This window comes from Pristiophorus japonicus, chromosome 11, assembly GCF_044704955.1.
Source record: "Pristiophorus japonicus isolate sPriJap1 chromosome 11, sPriJap1.hap1, whole genome shotgun sequence".
NCBI lineage: Eukaryota > Metazoa > Chordata > Chondrichthyes > Pristiophoridae > Pristiophorus > Pristiophorus japonicus.
The window spans coordinates 167711197-167733815 of record NC_091987.1 but is presented as its reverse complement, the minus strand read 5'-3'; the positions used below and the strand labels follow the sequence as shown (position 1 = coordinate 167733815).

The 22619-nt window shown below is 49.7% G+C and overlaps 1 protein-coding gene across 7 annotated transcripts in view; it reads right to left on the bottom strand.

Moving 5' to 3' along the window:
- The window catches only part of arhgap32b (Rho GTPase activating protein 32b), a 597494-nt gene that overhangs the window by 226492 nt on the left and 348383 nt on the right, over positions 1–22619 (bottom strand). For all 7 annotated transcript variants that reach the window (XM_070894258.1, XM_070894250.1, XM_070894251.1 and 4 more), the window contains one exon: positions 16629–16713. In XM_070894258.1, the coding sequence (XP_070750359.1) occupies positions 16629–16713 (85 nt within the window). Of the gene's footprint in view, positions 1–16628; positions 16714–22619 lie in introns of those variants that run through there.

Below are 22619 nucleotides of genomic sequence, written 5' to 3'. Positions count from 1 at the left end.
AAGGAGGAGGGGAAGGGGAGGAGGAGAAGGGGAAGGGGGGAGGAGGAGAAGGGGAAGGGGTAGGAAGAGGAGGGGAAGGGGGGGAGGAGGAGGGGAAGAGGGGGAGGAGGAGGGGAAGGGGGGGAGAGGAGAAGGGGAAGGGGGGGAGGAGGAGGGGAAGGGGAAAGGGGAGGAGGAGGAGGGGAAGGGGAGGAGAAGGGGAAGGGGAAGGAGGGGAGGAGGAGAAGGGGAAGGGGGGAGGAGGAGAAGGGGAAGGGAGAGGAGGAGATTGGTAAAGAGGGGGAGAGGAGAAGGGGAAAGAGAAGGGAGGAAAGGGGAAGGGGGGAAGGGAAAGGGGGAAGGGGAAGGAGGGAAGGAGAGAAGGGAAGGGGAAGGGGGGAAGGGGAAGGGAAGGGGAAGGGAAGGGGGGGAAGGAGAAGGGGGAAGGAGAAGGGGGAAAAGTGGGGGGTGAAGGAGAAGGGGGAGAAGGGGGGAGAAAGGAGAGGGGAGGAAAGGAGAGGGGGAGGAAAGGAGAGGGGGGGGAAAGGAGAGGGAGGGGAAGGAGGGGGGAAGGAGAGGGGGGGAAGAAGAGGGGGGGAAAGGAGAGGGGTGAAGGAGAAGAGGAGGGGAAGGAGAAGAGGGGGGAAGGAGTAGAGGGGGGGAAAGGAGAAGAGGGGGGGAAAGGAGAAGAGGGGGGGAAGGAGAAGAGGGGGGTGGAAATAGAAGAGGGGGGGGGGGGGGGAGGCTGAACAGCCCGGCCAGGCTCAAGACTTCGGGCAGGGCCCGTCTCCAGCACCAGATTTACAGGTAGGTGGCGTTGGGTCGGGTCGGGTCGGGTCCGGGGTCCTGGGTCGGGAGCGCGGGTCGGGTCGGGGGGAGCGCGGGTCGGGGTCGGGAGCACGAGTCGGGTCGGGGGGACGGAGGAGGTCGGTTCAATTCAGGTCGGAGGGAGGGAGGGAGGAGCGCGGGTCGGGTTAGGTCATGTCGGGTCCGGATTTGGGGGGGGGGGGGGGTGGGGGTCGGGAGCGTGGGTCGGGTCGGGGGGGAGGTCGGTCGGTTCGGGAGGGAGAGAGAGGTCGGGGGGGGAGCGCAGGTCCGGTTGGGTCGGGTCGGGTTGGGATGGGGGGGGGGGGGGCGGACGGAGGCAGGTCGGTTCGGGTCGGGGGAGGGGGGGAGGGGAGGAGGGAGTTCGGGTAGGGAGGTCAGGTCGGGTCCGGTCTGGGGGCGGGAGTCGGGTCGGGGTCGGGAGTCGGGTCGGAGAGAGGGAGTCGGGTCGGGGTCGGGAGTCGGGTCGGGGTCGGGAGTCGGGTCGGAGAGAGGGAGTCGGGTCGGGGTCGGGAGGAAGCAGGATCTGGGCGAGGGAGGCAGCCTTATGCACACAGCCCCAGTGAGCCCATTCAGCCAGGGCTAGGGGCTGCGTGCTTCGGGTCCCTCCCACACAGTTTTAGGCGCCTTTTGCTACTCCACATGCGCGCCCACTGTAACGCGTGTGCAGAGGTCCCGGCACTGTTTTCAGCGCAGGGACCTAGCTCCGCCCCCTACAGCTCGTGCTGCGCCGCGCCTGACTCAAGTGGACCAGCAGGGAGCCGGAGAATCTGTAAGTTTTTTTTAGGCGCACTTTGTGGCACGAAAAACGGGCGTCCAGGTCGGGGCTGCGCCGTTCTAGGCGCGGCCCGAAACTTGGACCCTATGTTCCAGCAGTCCCACTCCTGACGGTCGAGCACCTGCACGATCCCCGCGATGTGCAGCGCTGCAGCACTCGGAGCCCTTCTCCCTGCCACCCGACTCACGGCCAGGTCAGACCTGCCTTTTGCCAGTGATCCTTCTGGCGGGCGGCAGGTCAATCTGAGGCCAGCATCCCTCACCAAAATGGCCGATATGCAGCGGGCGGCATGACATCATGCCGGCAAATCCCTCCGTGACCAATCTCGCGCCGGGCGGAACCTAGACGGTTCCGGAGGAATCGCCCAGAAAACATACATTTACAGCGGATCCTCGCGGCTGCAGGCACAACCGGCACCAAAATCGGCCCCCATGACCTCCTAGTTACACACCATCCTGATTTAGTAATATATCGGCATTCCTTTATCCTCACTGGGTCACAATCCTCGAGCTCCCTCCCTAACAGCACCTCCACCACACGGACTGCAGCCGTTCAAGAAGGTGTCTCACTTCGCAAAGGAAAATAGGGATGGGCAATAAATGTCGGCCTTGCCAGCGACGCCTACATCCCATGAACAAATGTTTTAAAAAGAGCTGAATGCCAGAGGAAAGGTTTGAAGCTTCCCTCAATATCAACGCAGCATTCATAGAATCATAGAAATTTACATCACAGAAGGAGGCCATTTTGGCCCATTGTGTCCGCGCCGGCCGACCAAGAGCTACCCAGCCTAATCCCACTTTCCAGCTCTCGGTCCGTAGCCCTGTAAGTTACGGCACTTTAAGTGCACACCCAGGTACTTTTTAAATGTGGTGAGGGTTTCTGCCTCTACCACCCTTTCAGTTCCAGACCCCCACTGCCCTCTGGGTGAAAAAAATTCCCCTCATATCCCCTCTGAGCCTCCTATCAATGAGTTTAAATTTATGCCCCCTAGTTGTTGACCCCTCTGCTAAGGGAAATAGGTCCTTTCTATCCACTCTATCTAGGCCCCTCATAATTTTATACACCTCAGCCTCCTTTGTTCCAAATAAAACAACCCCAGCCTTCTTAATCATACCCCCTACATTCAAGTCTAAGTCACTGATATTTCCACCACAAAAAGCAAGGGACCCAGTACTGAGCCCTGTAGAACCCCACTGGAAACAGCCTTCCAGTCACAAAAACACCCATCAACCATAACCCTCTGCTTCCTGCCTCTGAGCCAATTTTGGATCCAACTTGCCACTTTGCCCTGGATCTCATGGGCTTTTACTTTCATGACCAGTCTGCCATGTGGGACCTTATCAAAAGCATTGCTAAAATCCATATACACTACATCAAATGCACTACCCCTCATCGACCCACCTTATTACCTCCTGAAAAAACTCAGACAAGTTAGTCAGGCACGACCTTCCCTTAACAAATCCATGCTGACTGTCCCTGATTAATCCATGTTTTTCTAAATGAAGATTTATCCTGTCCCTCAGAATTTTCTCCAATAATTTTCACACCACTGAGGTTAGGCTGACAGGACTGTAATTAATCGGTCGATCCCTTGCTCCTTTTTTCAACAAAGGTACAACATTAGCAGTTCTCCAGTACTACGGCACCGCACCTGTATCCAGAGAGGATTGGAAAATGATGGTCAGAGCCGCTGCTATTTCCTCTCTTGTTTCTCTTAACAGGCTGGAATACATTTCATCCGGGCCTGGGGATTTATCCACTTTCAAAGCTGTTAAACCCCTTCATACTTCCTCTCTCACTTATGTTTATTTTGTCTAACTTTCACACTCCTCCTCCGATTGCAATGTCTGCATTGTCCCTCTCTTGTGAAAACAGACACAAAGCATTCATTTTGGGCCCGAGTTTAATCAAACCCAAGTCCCGTCAAAAGAACCACTAAGATCCTGACAGTACTTTGGGCGGAAGTTTGGTGAAAAAATGGGGAGAAAAACCGCCCGGCGAAAAAAATGGGTGTTACACGTCAATTCTGGGCAGCAGCGGGCGGTAGGTCGGATTCTGGGCGGCAAATGCGATTCTCGGCAAAGTAAGGCCGAGGATAGAGTCGGGCCCAGACAACAAATTTTCAACATGAAAAAAAAACTATTACAAATCCTTCAGACGACCTTATCCACCAAAATCGCTGCAAAAGAAATGAAGAAAACAGGTGCACTAACTTTTTCTTACAGGCCTTCATACTTACCGTTCGGGTAAGACCTGCCTCCATGCGGCAGTCTCTTCCCCCTGCCAGAGCGGAGGGCCGCCTGGACCAATCTGGGGAGGGAGCGGGCGGGCAGGAGGACTTCTGTCGGTGTTGCACACCGGCGCACGCCAGCGGACGCTCCCCAGCGGTCTTCTCTCCCCGCCGGCGTGAGGACCTCACCAAACTTGCTCGGAGGGGAGAGCGACCAGAAAACAGGGAGACTGCCAGCGGCCCTAAAAACCATACCCACGTCTTCCGCCTCAACACACAGATGACCTTTATGTCTCTAATAGGCCCCACTCTTTCTCTTAATGTATTTATAAAACATCTTGGGGTTTTCCTTGATTATACTTTCCAAAATTCTTTCATGCTCTGAGTTTTTCGTTCGTCTAAGCATGCCACCAAGGTGCCATCGAAAAAATGGGGGGGGGGGGACGTGCAGTCAAGGCAAAATTTCCAGTGGCTGGAATCATGACTGTCGCAAAGAAAGATGATCGTGGTTGTAAGAGGCCAGTTATCACAGTTCATGGACATCGCTGCAAGAGCTCCTCAGGGAAGCATCCTCTGACCAACTATCTTCAACTGCTTCATCAATGGCCTACCCTCCACCATAAGATCAAGAGTGGGGCTGTTTGCTGCTGATACCACAGTGATCAGCTCCATTCACAACACCTCCAATCATGAAGCAGCTTATGCCCACCGACAACATCCAGGCCAGGACTAACAAGAGGCAGGTAACACTGAGGTGTCAAATTAAGTGGCAAATAATGACCATCTGGAACGAAAGTCCAGTCATCTCCCGTTGATCTTTAGCATCAACATCTTGAGCATCACCAGTGCCCAGAAGCTTAACTCAACCAGCCTCATTAACATAGCAGCAGAGCAGAGGCTGGGAACTTTGCAAAATGTTGCTCATCTCATTGCTGTGGGTGATTAAAGAGATGGGCCAGGAACTATGTAAGCACCTTGCCTATATCTTTAATAACAACTTGCATTTACATAGTGCCTTTAAGGTAGTAAAACATCCTAAGGTGTTTCACAGGAGGGTTATCAAACAGAATTTGACACCAAGCCACATAAGATGTTAGAACAGATGACCAAAAGGTTGATCAAAGAGGTGGGTTTTAAGGAGCGTCTTAAAGGAGGAGGGAGTTTATGGTGGAGAGGTTTATGGAGGGCACAGCTGCCAATGGTGGGGTGGTGAAAATCGGGGATGCTCAAGAGGCTAGAATTAGAGGAGCACAGAGATCTGCAGGCGTTAGTCAGGGAAACATCCTCGGACCAACTATCTTCAACTGCTGAAGGGTTGGAGAAGGTTACAGAGATAGGGAGGGTCGAAGCCATGGAAGGATTTGATAACATGGAGGAAAAGCACAATTGAGTTATGCATTGCCCCCTTAGACTGAAGGCAACTTCATATAGTGCAGAATTTCAAAAAAAGGGCGGGCAAATCGGAGCCGGGGAATCTACAGTTTGACATCAATCATTGGGAAGATGAAAGGATGTTAAGACATGCTCTTTATGATCATTGGGAAAGAGAAGGGGCCATTAGAGATACTCGACCACAGTTTGTGGGAAAGAAGATCGTGTCTTACAAACTTGATTGAGTTTTTTTTAAGAAGTTCCTAGGTTAGTGGATGAGGATAATCTGGTTGACATTATCTGGACTTTCAGAAAGCCTTTGATAAGGTTACTTCACGAGATAGAATCTTGTGGTATCAGTGGATTAGGAATTAGCTCCAATTCCTCAGGGAAAATGTTGTTGTCAGCGGTTATGGATTAGCCTAGAGACAGGTTACGAGTGGTGTCCCCTGGGGATTGGTGTTGGGCCCCCTACCGTTCACTGTTTGTATTAATGACCTGGACAGTGGTGTTGGGAATATCGTCAGTAAGTTTGCAGATGATATTAAACTTTGTACACAAGTTAAGACTAGAGGAGTTCAATCTTCCACAAAAAGGATTTAGATGCGCTAAGGAAATGGGTCAGACAATGGAAAATGGTATTTAACCTAGATAAATACAGTGTGATGCATGTAGGTAGGACTAACACAGAATATACTGCGGGGAAAATTGCGGTCGGAGGCTTCCTTTGTACAAACGCCTCCGACCCGAAAAAAATCTACAAAAGTACCTGGTGGTCCCGGACGACCATAGGATTCTGGTCAGAGGCCGAGATTCGCTGCACAGCGCACGGGGAGATGTCTTTCAGGTACGTATGTACGTAGTAACATAGAAAATAGGTGCAGGAGTAGGCCATTCGGCCCTTCGAGCCTGCACCACCATTCAATATGATCATGGCTGATCATGCAACTTCAGTACCCATTCCTGCCTTCTCTCCACACCCACTGATCCCTTTAGCCATAAGGGCTACATCTAACTCCCTTTTGAATATATCCAACGAATTGGACTCAACAACTTTCTGTGGTAAAGAATTCCATAGGTTCACAATTTTCTGGGTGTAAAAGTTTCTCCTCATCTCGGTCCTAGATGGCTTACCCGTTTATCCTTAGACTGTGACCCCTGGTTCTGGGACTTCCCCAACATCAGGAACATTCTTCCTGCATCTAACCTGTCCAATCCCTTCAGAATTTTATATGCTTCTATGAGATCCCCTCTCATTCTTCTAAATTCCAGTGAATATAAGCCTAGTCAATCCAGTCTTTCTTCATATATCAGTCCTGTCATCCCAGGAATCAGTCTGGTGAACCTTCACTGCACTCCTTCAATAGCAAGCATGTCCTTCCTCAGATTAGGAGACCAAAACTGCACACAATACTCAAGATGTGGTCTCACCAAGGACCTGTACAACTGCAGCAAGACCTCCCTGTTCCTATACTCAAATCCTCTCGCTATGAAGGTCAACATGCCATTTGCTTTTTTTACTGCCTGCTGTACCTGCATGCCTACTTTCAATGACTGATATACCATGACACCCAGGTCTCGTTGCACCTCCCCTTTTACTAATCTGTCACCATTCAGATAATAATCTGCCTTCTTGTTTTTGCCACCAAAGTGGATAACCTCACATTTATCCACATTATACTGCATCGGCCATGCATTTGCCCACTCACCTAACCTGCCCAAGTCACCCTGCAGCCTCTTAGCATTCTCCTCACAGCTCACACGGCCACCCAGCTTAGTGTCATCTGCAAACTTGGAGATATTACATTAATTCCTTCGTCTAAATCGTTAATATATATATTGTAAATAGCTGGGGTCCCAGCACTGAACCTTGCAGTACCCCACTAGTCGCTGCCTGCCATTCTGAAAAGGACCCGTTTATTCCCACTTTTTGCTTCCTGTCTGCCAACCAGTTCTCTATCCACGTCAATACATTACCCCCAATACCATGTGCCTTAATTTTGCACACTACTCTCTTGTGTGGGACCTTGTCAAAAGCCTTTTGAAAGTCCAAATACACCACATCCACTGGTTCTCCCTTTTCCACTCTACTAGTTACATCCTCAAAAAATTCTAGATTTGTCAAGCATGATTTCTCTTTCATAAATTTATGCTGACTTGGACCGATCCTGTCACTGCTTTCCAAATGAGCTGCTATTACATCTTTAACAATTGATTCCAGCAGTTTCCCCACTACCGATGTCAGGCTGTAATTCCCTGTTTTCTCCCTCCTTCCTTTTTTTAAAAATGAGGTTACATTAGCTACCCTCCAATCCATGGGAACTAATCCAGAGTCCATGGAATGTTGGAAACTGACCACCAATGCATCTACTATTTCTTGGGTCACTTCCTTAAGTACTCTGGGATGCAGACTATCAGGTCCTTGGGATTTATCGGCCTTCACTCCCTTCAATTTCCCTAACACCATTTCCTGACTAATAAGGATTTCCCTCAGTTCCTCCTTCTCGCTTGACCCTCGGTCCCCTAGTATTTTCAGGAGGTTATTCGTGTCTTCCTTAGTGAAGACAGAACCAAAGTATTTGTTCAATTGGTTTGCCATTTCCTTGTTCCCCATTATGAATTCACCTGATTCTGAATGCAAGAGACCTACCTGCATTTGTCTTCACAAATCTTTTTCTCTTCACATATCTATCGAAGCTTTTGCAGTCAATTTTTATGTTCCCTGCAAGCTTTCTCTCACACTCTATTTTCCCCCTCCTAATTAAAATCTTAGTGCTCCCTCTGCTGAATCCTAAATTTCTCCCAGTCCTCAGGTTTCCTGCTTTATCTGCCCAATTTATAAGATTCTTCCTTGGATTTAACACTATCCCTAATTTCCCTTGTGAGCCACGGTTGAACCACCTTCCCTGTTTTATTTTTACGCCAGACAGGGATGTACAATTGTTGTAGTTCATCCATGTGATCTTTAAATGTCAGCCATTGCCTATCTACCATTAGCCCTTTAAGTATCATTCGCCAGTCTATCCTAGCCAATTCACGTCTCATACCATCGAAGTTACCTTTCTTTGGGCCCAAGTTTCGGCCTCAGTTGCTCCTGATTTTTTGGAGCAACTGGTGTAGAACGGAGTATCTTAGAAATTCAAATTCTCGGCATTTAGTTTGCTCCAGTTCTAGTCAGTTAGAACAGTTTCACTTTGGAACAGAATTTTTTTTTCAAAAGGGGACGTGTCCGGCCACTTACGCCTGTTTTCAAAGTTTCAGCAGTGAAAACTTACTCCAAACTAACTTAGAATGCAGTAAGTGAAGATCTTTGTATGCTCGAAAAAAACTTGTCTACACTTCAGAAAATCAGGCGTAGGGAATGGGGGGGGGGGGGGGGGGTTTAAAGGGAAGCTTACCAACATTAAACACTTCAGTTTTACAAATAAAGAGATAAAGAGCCATCATCAATAATAAATGATAAAAACATCAATAAATCAACCAATAAATCAATCAAAAAAAATTAATAAGAAATAATTTTTTTTTAATCAATAAATAAAACATTTTCTACTTACCGACTGTAGCACCGGGAGCCCTCCAACAGTGTGCCGGGGTGCCCCCCGCTCCCCCCAGTGTGTCTCTATCTGTCTGTGTGTGTGTGTGTGTGTCTCACTCTCTGTCTGTCAGTGTCTGTGTTTCTGACAGCGAGGGGAGGGGGAGGAGGGGGATAGAGGGAGGGAGGGGGGGCAGGGGGAGGGGAGGGAGGGAGGCAGAGGGGGTGGGAGGGAAGGGGGAGGGGAGGAGAGAAGGGGGGGAGGAGAAGGGGGGGCAGAAGGGGAAAAGGGGGGAGGAGAAGGGGAAAGGGGGGAGGAGAAGGGGAAGGGGGGAGGAGGAGAAGGGGAAGGAGGGGGAAGGGGAAGGGGGGAGAGGAGAAGGGGAAAGGGGGGGAGAGGAGAAGGGGAAAGGGGGGGAGCGGAGATGGGGAAAGAGAAAGGGGGAGAAGGGGAAGGAGAGGGGGGGAAGGAAAGAAGGGGGGAAAGGAGAAGGGGGGGAAAGGAGAAGGGGGGGAAAGGAGAAGGGGGGAAAGGAGAAGGGGGGAAAGGAGAAGGGGGGGAAAGGTGAAGGGGGGAAAGGAGAAGGGGGGAAAGGAGAAGCGGGGGAAAGGAGAAGGGGGCGAAAGGAGAAGGGGGAAGGAGAAGGGGGGAAAGGAGAAGGGGGGAAGGAGAAGGGGGGGAAAGAAGATGGGAGGGGAATGGAGAAGGGGGGGAGGGGAAGGAGAAGGAGGAGGGAGGCTGAACGGGCCGGGCCGGGCCCAGCCGGGCCCAAGACTTCGGGCAGGGCCCGTCCCCAGCACCAGATTTACAGGTAGGTGGCATTGGGTCGGGTCGTGTCCGGGGTCCGGGGTCGGGAGCCCGGGTCGGGCCGGGGGGGGCGGAGGGAGGTCGGGTCGGGTCCAAGGGTGGGGAGGGTACGGTTGGGAGCACGGGTCGGGTCGGAGGGGGGAGGAGGGAGGTCGGGTTGGTTCGGGTGGGGGGGCAGAGGGAGGTCGGGTCGGGTCGGTTCGTGTTGGGGGTGGGGGGGAGGGAGGTCAGGTTGGGTCCGGTCCGGGTGGCGGGGGTCAGGAGCGCGGGTCGGATCCAGCCCTGGGGGTCCGGTCCGGGGGCGGGGGGGGTGGGCTGGAGTCGAGTTGGGTCGGGAGGAAGCAGGAGCTGGGCGTGGGAGGTAGCCTTATGCACGCAGCCCCAGTGAGGCCATTCGGCCAGGGCTAGGGGCTGCGTGCTTCGGGCCCCTCCCACACAGTTTTTGGCGCCTGGAACTACTGAATATGCGTGCCCACTGTAGCGCGCATGTGCAGAGGTCCCGGCACTGTTTTCAGCGCAGGGACCTAGCTCCGCCCCCCCCCACAGCTCGTGCTGCGCCTCGCCCGACTCCAGAGGGTCTACAGGGAGCCGGAGAATCTGTAAGTTTTTTTAGGGGCACTTTGTGGTGCAAAAAATGGGCCTCCAGGTCGGGGCTGCGCCGTTCTAGGCACGGCCCTATAAGTTCAGCATCCTAGTCTCTGAATTAACTGCTGAAGTCACATGAGCCTGAACTACCAATTACTGTGTAATATTCTCATTGATAAACATGGGAACTCTGTACAAGTTCCCATTACTATCAATGAGAAAAACACAGAATAAATAAAACACTTCACATATTTAAAATTAATTGAAATTAAATGTATTTAAATGTTTTAGAAAAATATATATTTTTAGAATTTTTTTGTGTATGTTTTAATAGTGTTAAAAATAAACTTACTTAATGGACAAGGTTTTTAATATAAAAATGAGTGTTTAAATTCAATTTTTATATGTTTTAAAACTCTTTTCTGGTAAAGGTAAGCTATGCGCCTTCTTTTACCAGGCGTAAAAGTTTGAAGGATATTCGTTGGGCAAGAATTGGACAAATAGCCCAATCTCTCCCGTGCGGATGTCCTTCTCCCGGGGATCTGGACAGATCGGAAAAGCTGGTTTTCGGCACATGCACATCGTGCCCCGAAAACCGGCTTTTGCGAGGCCTCGCCGGGTCTGTGCGCACTTCATACGCACCTAGCGAGGCTGGAATTTTCGGCCCAATATTATTTTCAGGGAACAATACTGAAAACGGTTGAGAGAGAAAAAGGTCTGGATGTTACTGTCCACAGATCACTCATGGTTCATAACAAATGCAGAGAAGCTGTAGCCAAAGCAAACAAGGCATTGGGTGCATTGATAGAGCCATTCAATACTAGTCAAAGGACTCATTGCTCTGATACAGGTCCTTGATTGGACCGCAGCTAGATTATTGCACCCAGTTTGGATTCCCTCACATGGTGGGTGATACAGTGGCCTTGGAAAAGGTTCAGAGGAGAGCTACAACAATAATTCCTAGCTTAAAGAAATGTAGTTACTTAAAGAGCAATGTAGGTTTAGAAATTACCTGATAGAGGTATACAAAATAATGAAAGGGCTGGACTGCCTATTGATAGATTATTTTGTGGGATATGTGGAACATTCTTTGTTCCAGTCCTACTCGGTTCCCCTCCCTCACCTCTTTTTCCGGTACATTGATGACTGTATCGGTGCCATTTCCTGCTCTCACCATGAACTAGAAAATGTCTTTCACTTTGTTTCCAATTTCCACCCTTCCCTCACCTTCACATGGACCATCTCTGAATCTTCCCATCCCTTCCTCAACTTCTCTGTCTCCATTTCAGGGGATAGGCTTTCTACAAACATCTACTGTAAGCCCCCTGACTCCCACAGCTACCTGGACTACACTTCCTCCCATCCCGCATCCTGTGAGGACGCCATTCCATTCTCCCAAATTCTCCGTCTCCGCCGGATCTGTTCTGACGCCGCCGCCTTCCATACTGGTGCTTACAGTGGGATGAGGGCAGAGTTGGCTAAAGTAGACTGGAAACACAGACTAAACGGTGGCACAATTGAGGAACAGTGGAGGACTTTTAAGGAGCTCTTTCATAGTGCTCAACAAAAATATATTCCAGTGAAATAGAAGGGCGGTAAGAGAAATAACCAAGGAAATAAAGGAGAGTATCAAATTAAAAACCAATGCGTATAAGGTGGCCATAGTTAGTGGGAAAATAGAAGATTGGGAAAATTTTAAACGACAGCAAAGAATGACTAAGAAAGCAATAAAGAAAGGAAAGATAGATTACGAAGGTAAACTTGCGCAAAACATAAAAACGGATAGTAAAACTTTTACAGATATATAAAACGGAAAAGAGTGACTAAAGTAAATGTTGGTCCCTTAGAAGAGGAAAGGGGGATTTAATAATGGGAAATGTGGAAATGGCTGAGACCTTAAACAATTATTTGCTTCGGTCTTCACAGTGGAAGACACAGAAACCATGCCAGAAACTGCTGGTCACGGGAATGTGGGAAGGGAGGACCTTGAGATAATCACTATCACTAGGGGGGGTAGTGCTGGACAGGCTAATGGGACTCAAGGTAGACAAGTCCCCTGGTCCTGATGAAATGCATCCCAGGGTATTAAAAGAGATGGCTGAAGTTATAGCAGATGCATTCGTTATAATCTACCAAAATTCTCTGGACTCTGGGGAGGTACCAGCGGATTGGAAAGCAGCTAATGTAACGCCTCTGTTTAAAAAAGGGGGCAGACAAAAGGCAGGTAACTATAGGCCGGTTAGTTTAACATCTGCAGTGGGGAAAATGCTTGAAGCTATCATTAAGGAAGAAATAGCGGGACATCCAGACAGGAATAGTGCAATCAAGCAGCCGCAACGTGGATTCATGAAGGGGAAATCATGTGTAACTAATTTACTGGAATTTTTTGAGGATATAACGAGCATGGTGGATAGAGGTGTACCGATGGGTGTGGTGTATTTAGATTTTCAAAAGGCATTCGATAAGGTGCCACACAAAAGGTTACTGCAGAAGATAAAGGTACGCGGAGTCAGTGGAAATGTATTAGCATGGATAGAGAATTGGCTGGCTAACAGAAAGCAGAGAGTCGGGATAAATGGGTCCTTTTCGGGTTGGAAATCGGTGGTTAGTGGTGTGCCACAGGGATCAGTGCTGGGACCACAACTGTTTACAATATACATAGATGACCTGGAAGAGGGGACAGAGTGTAGTGGAACAAAATTTGCAGATGACACAAAGATTAGTGGGAAAGCGGGTTGTGTAGAGGACACAGAGAGGCTGCAAAGAGATTTAGATAGGTTAAGCGAATGGGCTAAGGTTTGGCATGTCGGAAAGTGTGAGGTCATCCACCTTGGGGAAAAAAAACAGTAAAATGTAATATTATTTGAATGGGGAGAAATTACAACATGCTGCGGTGCAGAGGGACCTGGGGGTCCTTGTGCATGAATCCCAAAAAGTTAGTTTGCAGGTGCAGCAGGTAATCAGGAAGGCGAATGGAATGTTGGCCTTCATTGCGAGAGGGATGGAGTACAAAAGCAGGCAGGTCCTTCTGCAACTGTACAGGGTATTGGTGAGGCTGTACCTGGAGTACTGCGTGCAGTTTTGGTCACCTTACTTAAGGAAGGATATACTAGCTTTGGAGGGGGTACAGAGACGATTCACTCGGCTGATTCCGGAGATGAGGGGGTTACCTTATGATGATAGATTGAGTAGACTGGGTCTTTACTCGTTGGAGTTCAGAAGGATGAAGGGTGATCTTATAGAAACATTTAAAATAATGAAAGGGATAGACAAGATAGAGGCAGAGAGGTTGTTTCCACTGGTCGGGGAGACTAGAACTAGGGGGCACAGCCTCAAAATACGGGAGAGCCAATTTAAAACCGAGTTGAGAAGGAATTTCTTCTCCCAGAGGGTTGTGAATCTGTGGAATTCTCTGCCCAAGGAAGCAGTTGACGCTAGCTCATTGAATGTATTCAAGTCACAGATAGATAGATTTTTAACCAATAAGGGAATTAAGGGTTATGGGGAGCGGGCGGGTAAGTGGAGCTGAGTCCACGGCCAGATCAGCCATGATCTTGTTGAATGGCGAAGCAGGCTCGAGGGGCTAGATGGCCGACCCCTGTTCCTAATTCTTATGTTCCGATATGTCTTCCTTTTTCCTCAACTGAGGATTCCCCCTCTACCGTGGTTAATATGGCCCTCGACTATGTCCGTTCTATTTCCTGCACTTCTGCTCTCACCCCTTTCCCTCCCTCCCAGAACCACATCAGGATTCCCCTTGTTCTCACCTTTCACCTCACCAGCCTCCACGTTCAACGGATCGTCCTCCGCCATTTCCGCCACCTCCAGCATGATCCCACCACCAATCACATCTTCCCCTCCCCTCCCCTCTCAGCATTCAGAAGGGGCCGCTCCTTCCGCGACACCCTGGTCCATTCCGCAGTCACCCCCAGCACCCCCTCCCCTTCCACGCCACCTTCCCGTGCAAGCGCAGGAGATGCAACACCTGCCCTTATACCCCCACTTCCCCTTTCCACTGTCCAGGGCCCCAAACACTCCTTCCAGGTGAAACAGAAATTTACTTGTACTTCTTTCAATTTAGTATACTGTATTCGCTGCTCACGATGTGGTCTCCTCTACATTGGGGAGACCAAGCGCAGGTTGGGTGACCACTTCGCGGAACATCTTCGTTCAGTCCCTAAGCGTGACCCCGAGCTTCCGGTCGCCTGTCACTTTAATTCTCCGCTCCATTCCCACTCTGACATCACCGTCCTCGGCCTCCTGCACTGTTCCAACGAAGTTCAACGCAAGCTCGAGGAACAGCACCTCATCTTTCGATCAGGCACTTTACAGCCTTCTAGACTCAATATCGAGTTCAAAAATTTCAGACCATGTTCTCTGCCCCTAATTTGCCAACATTTAACCACTCCTGCCTCCCACCCTATCATAGACCATCCCTTTTGTTCTTTCCCCCTTTCCCTGCCTCTGCACCTCCAACTTTTCCAGTTCTGACAAAGGGACTCAGGGCTGAAACGTTAACGATTTCTCTCTTCACGGATGCTGACGGGCCTGCTGCGTTTATCCAGCAATTGCTGTTTGTGTTTGTGACGGATGATTTCAGTTTGGCAGATTGGGGGGTGGCCAAGGGACATGTATTAAGCCTGTGCAAGGGTAGGAATAGGCTGGAGGTTGGGCAGTTCTTCTTTTCCCAGAGAGTAGGGAACCTCTAGAACATGCGGTGTGAGCTGACCCTCTGCCTGCCGCCCAGAGGAAGTTGGATCGGTTCTGTGCTGGGGCGGAGATCGCGTCATATAGAAGGTAAGCGGATTCATAGGTAACGTACTCTTGGTCCATGTGCTCTCTGGGACTGGTTTCGATCGCCTGATGGGTGGGAGAGGAATTTTGCAGATTTTTATTCCCCTTTGTGACCCTGGGGTTTTTTTCTGGGGTTTTCTGTCTCTCCCAGGAGATTAGATGGCATTGGGGGTGCATAGAAAGTGTCTCGTCACGATGCTCCAGGCACCATAAGTATGGGGCAGGTTTGATGGACCAGCTGCCCATCAGTTTCATACGTTCGCATGTATCCTGGTTCCTCAAAGACCATCCACCATCTACAAAGCTCAAGTCAGGAATGTGCTGAATATCGTGGAGCTTCCTACCTAACCCCCTTGTGACAGCAACATCACAAGGACCCAACACTTTTCAGGGCAACTAGGGAAGGGCAATAAAGGCAGCCTTGGCATCATTAGCCGCACCCTGAGATTAATTAGAAAAACTCAAACCTACCCAGTGGTGCAGTAGGAACATAGGAACAGGAGGAGGCCATTCAGCCCCTCAAGCCTGTTCCGCCATTCAATTGGATTATGACTGACAAGAGTTGAGCGGCGAGAGATCGTGGCGGAGGTGCGGCAAATGAGGGTACGGGGCCCAGAAGGGCCGAGGGCCCAGGGGCAGCACGGGCCAGCCCACACTGCGACATGTGTGCTCATTCGGTCCGTGCAGAAGAGCAGGTCTCCAGTCGTCCTGGTTAACCTTTGCCACTGGATAAAACCTAGCTCTGTCAAGCCCGTGTGGTGGCTGATGTGCAACGGTCACCACACATTAAAAAAATCCACGCACAGGCATCTCCCTCAACTGGAGTTCAGGACTGGAACATCGGGTCCTTCATTGAAACATCTGTGAACTCATCCCTTTTTGTGTGGAAGCAAGTCATCCTCGATATGAAGGACCGTCTATGATGATGATGATTGATCCGAGTACCATTGTACGATTTTAGTACAAGTTGGTTGACACAATGATGCCGAACATACACTTTATAAAGTAGCAGGAGGGGGACAGCTGCTGTAGAGCAGGTGCCACAAAACTGTCATTGATTGAATAACGCCACATTGCTCCAAGCACATTACAGTGCAAGCTGCTCATTACAGCACGCAGCCTCATCAAAGGATGTCGGACATTTAAATACCAACTACTGCAATCCAAACTAGATTTTTGAATCTTTACTGTACCTCGGAGAAGTTTTGATTTAAAATGTTCCGTATGAAGAGAATGGTTGGCACAGTCAATCGGTACAGTCCTTTCACTGTGGGTGCTGGGGATGATCCAGCAGCCAGCGGCTGGGTGGGACAACGAGTTTGCTCACTAGCCTTGCACCTGCAGGGTTAGGGTTAGCTGCAGGACCTACGTTTGAATGCTGCCCAGACAAATGGGATTAAAGTCTTCCCTCTCTCCCAGCTGCAAAGATCCAAAATGAATTCAGGTTTGATTACTTCAATCCAATTCGACGGGATCACGGCAGAAAACGCCCTCTAATTCTGCATCAATTGGCAGTTATTAGAAGGGACCGCCACCTCCAAAAGAAACTACTCAGCTCGCACTCAATCAACCTGTGATGGTTTTATCAACATATACGCTGGGCTTTAACAACGAGACACAGGCTCATTACAGCACACAGCACACAATCTAAACTTTCACAGCATTACAGTTATAAACAACAGCACCGTCTTACGGTACAATGTGGTATCTGTAAAGTGCCACTCACCTGTATGCAGCCGAAGTCAACGTTCTCGTAGTGGAAATGGGCACATTCAGCCAGCTTGGGAAAGTGACCTTTAGTGAATGCCAGCCTGTAACATCAAGAGGAGCGCATCATTAGAGCTAGCCTGCACTTTCAACAGTAACAACTTGAACTTGTGTCGTGCATGTAACAGCTGTGGTAACATGTCCCTGCTCAGCTGGAGTGGGCCAACCTCGACACCAGGAGTAGATTTTCCTCCACTGTATCTCCCAGAAACTGACAGGATAGAGGTGGATACGGGGGTAAAACTGGATGTTGAATTTCCCTCCCCCAGCCCCACCGGCACCACCATTAGCCGATTTTTCCCCATCCACTGCGCAGAATTATCATCAGGGCCCGGGACCATGGCCCATTTCCGTCCAGCATGCTCCGGTTCCCGCCATTCTGAGGGGCCGCCAGGCAGGGTTATGATAATCCAGCACCCCCACCGCGACAGGTTGGGAATTGGAGTTCAGTTAAGATAATCTGGAAATAATAAAAAGCTGGTACCACGAAGAAGGATTGTGGTTAAAAATCCAACTGGTACATGGACCTGTTGCCCTTTCCCAGTCTGGCCTATATGTGACTCCAGTCCCACACCAACATGGTGGGCTCTTAACAGCCCTGTGAAGTGGCCTAGCGAGCCACTCGTGTTGTATCAGACTGCTTGCAGTGGCTCAAGGAAGACCCACCACCTTCTCAGAGCGACTAGGGATCGCCTAGCCTGCGACGGCCACATCCTGAGAATAGCTTGGCCGAAGGTAGTGTCAGGAATGGCTCAAATATGGCAAACAGAAGCAGAGGACCTTGTAGAGGCACCCTCTTCCTCCAGTTTTTGTATGAATAGCTCCAGTGTTCCGAATTCTCCCGAATGTGCAAACATTGCAGAATCAATAAGGACAATGGGTGCGAGCAAATCGACCCTTTAAATGAATGCCCCTGTATGGTGCACTGGGTCAGACTCTGACATTTTGCCTCTGGGTCCAAGTCAAGCCCAGACAGAGGGACGAAGTTTCCTCAGTCTACTTGAACTGTTTGGTCAATTTAATCTAGTTCTTAGTGGGTTCATGGCCCCAAAAGGTACATCATTTGGCAGCGGTTGGAAATCAAAGGTTGCTTTTCATCGAGTCTGTGCCGGCTCTTTTGAAGAGCAATCCAGTCAGTCCCATTTCCCCGCTCTTTCCTCATATCCCTGCAATGTTTCCCTCCTTCAAGTATTTATCCAATTCTCTTTTGAAGACTTTTATTGAGTCTGTATCCACCACCCCATCAGGTAGTGCATTCCAAGTCCTAACCACTCTCTGCGTAAAAGAGTTTTTCCTCACGCTGCCTCTGTTCTTTTGTCAATCACCTTAAACCTGTGCCCTCTGATCATCGACCTTTCAGCCATTGGAAGCAGTTTCTCCTTATTTACTCTATCCAAACCCTTCATAATTTTAAACACCTCTATCAAATTTCCTCTTATATCCACATAACTGTAATCCCTCATCTCTGGAACCATTCGAGTTGCCTCTCACATCCTTCCCAAAGTGAGGTGGCCAGAATGGGAAACAATACTACAGCTGGGGATGAACAAGTGTTTTATACAGGTTTAGCAAAGCTTCCTGGCTTTATTACGATATAGCTCTATTTATAAAGCCCAGGATGCCATATGCTTTGTGAACTGCTTTGTGAACCTGTCGTGCCACCTTCAAAGATTTGCTCACAAACACTCCCAGGTCTCTCAGTTTAAAATTGTACCATTGCGGTTATATTGTCTCTCCTCATTCTTCCCACCAAAACGTATCACCTCACATTCTTCTGCCTTGAATTTCATCCGTCATGTGTCCGCCCATTTCACCAGCCTGTTTATGTCCTCTACCTTTATTACTATCTTCCTCACTGTCTATTACACTTCCAAGTTTCGTATCATCTGCAAATTTTGAACTTGTTCCCTGTACTCCCAAGTCCAAGTCATTAATATTCATAAAAACAGGAGTGGTCTCAGTACTGAACCCTGGGGAACACCACTGTATACCCCTTCAATCTGAAAAACACCAGTTACCACACTCCCTGTTTTCTATCCCTTAATCAATTTTGTATCCATGCTGCTACTGCCTCTTTAAACCCATGGTAACAAGCCTAATTTGTGGTACTTTATCAAATGCCTTTTGAAAGTCCATATACACAACATCAACCCACACTGCCCTCATCCACTCTCTCGACCTCATCAAAAATCTCAATCAAGTTAGTCAAACATGATTGGCCCTTAGCAAATCCATGCTTGTTATGTTCAGAATAAATCCACAGGACTGTATTGCAAACTCAAACTGTTGTGATCTTAATCTCTTTATTCAGACTCCAGAGTGAGGAAGCAACATGGTGAATCACCTTTTATACCTGCTTGCCCCAGGGTGCACAGGTGACCATTAGGTCTCCCACAGGTGTGCCCCCTTGTGGCAAGTCTTACATATTGGTGAGGTTTACATACATACATAACATCACTCCCCCCCCCGCCGCCCCAAGTCTTATGTATAAGTTATTTGCAAGTTGAGGTGATCTGGCACCCTGTGTCCCCGGGTCGATCGCCTGGGTTGAAGTCCTGTCATGGTGGGTTCATCCTCGTGGTTGACAGCGAGGTCGATTGTGTTAGTGGGTCGCTGGGGGCCAGGTCCTTTCACAGTGGTTCCTGGTTATCTGTAGTTCGCAGTTTGGTCTGGTCCAAATGCGTTCTGCATTTGGCCAGTAATGGTTTCACAATCAAACACTCCATTCCCCCCCTTTGGCTAATACAGTGCTAGCGGCCCATCTGGGGCCTGAACATGGTCTACATCACTTATTATTATGTCGCGTGGAGCAGCCGTGCGATCATGGTACATTCTCTACTGATAGCATACGGAAAGCTCGGCTCTGAGTGATTCTGTCTGGTGACTGCGTAGCACCCGGGATGATGTTTAGTTTTGTGATTTGGGCTGCCTGCTCCGGACTATTGTCGCTGACCCTAAGGTCGGGCAAGCCCAGCATGGCTGATATGGCCTTGAGACTTTCAGTAATGGCGGAAGGCCGCGTGGTCCTGGACAATAGTATGGGGGCCCCGGACCACCGACTGTGTGTAGCCGCCCTTGCATTGCAACGTTGAGATGGGCCTTGCGTCTTTGCGACGGATAAGTTGCAACATCCCGTCTAGCGGTTTACCGTTGGCAGGCGGTAACGTGGGATCCGGCTGGTCCAGGTCCTAAACTGGGGGGCCGTTACGGTTGACCCCTCGCTTTCTACACTTCCATGACCACGGGTGAGTCTGCAGGCTGTGCCGTTTCCACCCCGGTGGTGGGCAACAGTAACCAACTGAGGGCATTAGCGCCGTTCTCAGTGCCTGGCCCGTGGCGGATCATGTTACAGTGCACAGACTGCGTTAGACATTCTCGAAACAACGCATCGATCATGGTGCTTCTGCTCTCCCAAAACTGTGGGATGGGCAGCTTGTCTGACTCGAGCAAATATTGGGACCCTCTTTGGTATATCTCTTTTGTCCTGTGAACCCAAGCTGCTGCCTTGATTAACTTATTGGATACATGTACAACTGATTGGAGTTCTCCCACTACTTTGGCTTGCTGCACAACACACCCGGCCCCGTGTGATAACACATCAATTGTAACAAGTACTCTGTCAGATACATATACAACTGGTTGGTGTTCACCCGCTACTTTGGCTTGTTGTAAGGTGCCCCCAACCCCATATGGTAGTACATAATTGGTCGCGAAAGAATGCTCACATGGGTTACATAGTGCAAACAACTTACTGGAAAGTAGTGGGGTTCCTGGCCTTCTCAGCGGCCGCCCTTTTATCTTTGCCCAAAACCCAGTCGTCTTCCTTGCTGGGCAACACATTCCTTTGTTCCGTTGCGGCGACATCCCGTGATCTGGATGCTCTCTCGTCCCGTGGTCTGGACGCACCTTCGTTCCGTGGTATGGACGCACTCTAGTCCGTGTCCATGATGCTGACTGCCGCGATCTTCCTCCCCAGGGATTTGGCTTCTGGCATCAGGAAGACGCATTCGGATCGTTTCAGCCGGAGTCCCACTCTGCATTGTCGACCTGGAGCCTCTTACATCGTCGCGAAGAGGTCGTCGGTTTTGGGTGGTGGTTACCGCGTCTGTACCGCTGCTCGGTTGATCTTTACCTCCTCGTGGTCATGGTGAGCGGCCTGGCCTCGGGGATCTGCAAATGGATCTGCACTTCGATGCCTGGTTCAGCTGAAGGTAGGGGTTTGCTCAGCCTTTGAGCAGGGGAGACATCGTTCTCCAGAGAAGGTACACAGAGGTCTTCCCAGTTCCATCGAATCGTCTCCATCCACCTTCTACCAAGCAGCATTGGCCCATCACCTGAAACAATCCACAGTGGTAAATCGTGCACTGCTCCCTCATGGGATACTCTTATGTCCGCACGACCAATAACTGGTATCAGTTCCTTGGTGTAGGTGCACATCCTTGCCTGAATCGGGATCAGCTTGGGTCGCTGGGCTTTGTCGCCCCACAGCCCCTCAAATGCCTTCTGGCTCATAACTGATTGACTCGCCCCCGTGTCTAATTCCATGGAGACTGGAGTGCCGTTGAATTCAACTTTTAACATTATCGGAGGGCTTTTGGTGGTGAAGGTGTGTATCCCATATACTTCCTCTTCATCCTCAGGTTGAGTTGCCTCTCTTGCTCGTTCAGTGTGATCCTCGCTGGATCGGTCGTCCTCTCCTGATTCTGCCACGTGGTGAGTCACAGGTCGTTTGTACATTCGCTGGAGGTGCCCCATTGTTCCACAGCTCTTGCACACATAGGGCTTGAATCGACATTGATGAACTCTATGACTGCCCCTGTAGTGCCAACATGGTGTTAATGGATACGCATTCATGCTCCACGGCAGACTCTGAGTCACTCTAGGCCTAGGTCTGGCCTCTGCGGTCTTGTGGGCCCCGCCCTGTACAGTTCTGCCTGCTGAAAACATTATTTTATGCACAGTACTTGCCGGTGAGCTTCGATTCTGTGAAGATATCTGTTTCGTGTTATTGCTCGTGGATATGAAAGCCTGGGCTATCGTGATGGCCTTGCTCAGATCTAGGGATTCGGCAGACAGCAGTTTGCGAAGAATGACCTCGTGGCCGATTCTAAGCACGAAAAAATCCCGCAACATTTCCCCCAAAGATCCGGCAAATTCACACTGTCCCGCAAGGCGTCTTAGGTCGGCGACTAAACTCGCCACGTTCTGGCCCTCGGAGCGATGGTGCGTGTAAAAGCGATATCCGGCCATCAAGATGCTCTCCTTCGGCTTGAGGTGTTCCCTAACCAGCGTACACAGCTCTGTGTAAGACTTGTCCGTTGGTTTGACCGGTGCCAGCAGATTTTTGAGGAGGCCATATATCGAAGACCGATATACGGTAAGGAGAATCGCCCTGCACTTGATCGCAGTCTCAGCCTTGTCCAATTCATTGGCCATGAAATACTGGTCGAGGCGTTCAACGAAGGCTTCCCAATCATCACCCTCAACAATACCAACGGCAGCCATTACCTCATGAAAGTTTGTGATTCGTTACTCGGTGCCAATTTGTTGTGTTCAGAATAAATCCACAGGACTGTATCGCAAGCTCAAACTATTGTGACCTTAGTCTCTTTATTCAGACTCCAGAGTGGAGAAGCAACATGATGAATCACCTTTTATACCTGCTTGCCCCAGGGTGCACAGGTGACCCTTAGGTCTCCCTCAGGTGTGCCTCCTAGTGGCAAGTCTTACATATTGGTGAGGTTTACATTCATACATATCAGTGCTGGCTCTCCTTTATTAGTCTATGGTTGTCCAAGTGATTGTTCATTTTCTCCCGGATTATGGTTTCTAAATGCTTCCCCACCACCGACGTTAAACTGACTGGTCTGTAATTGCCAGCTTTATTCTTCTCCCCTTTTTTGAACAGTCTCACTCAGAGAGGTCACAGAGATGTGAGAAAATTCACAAT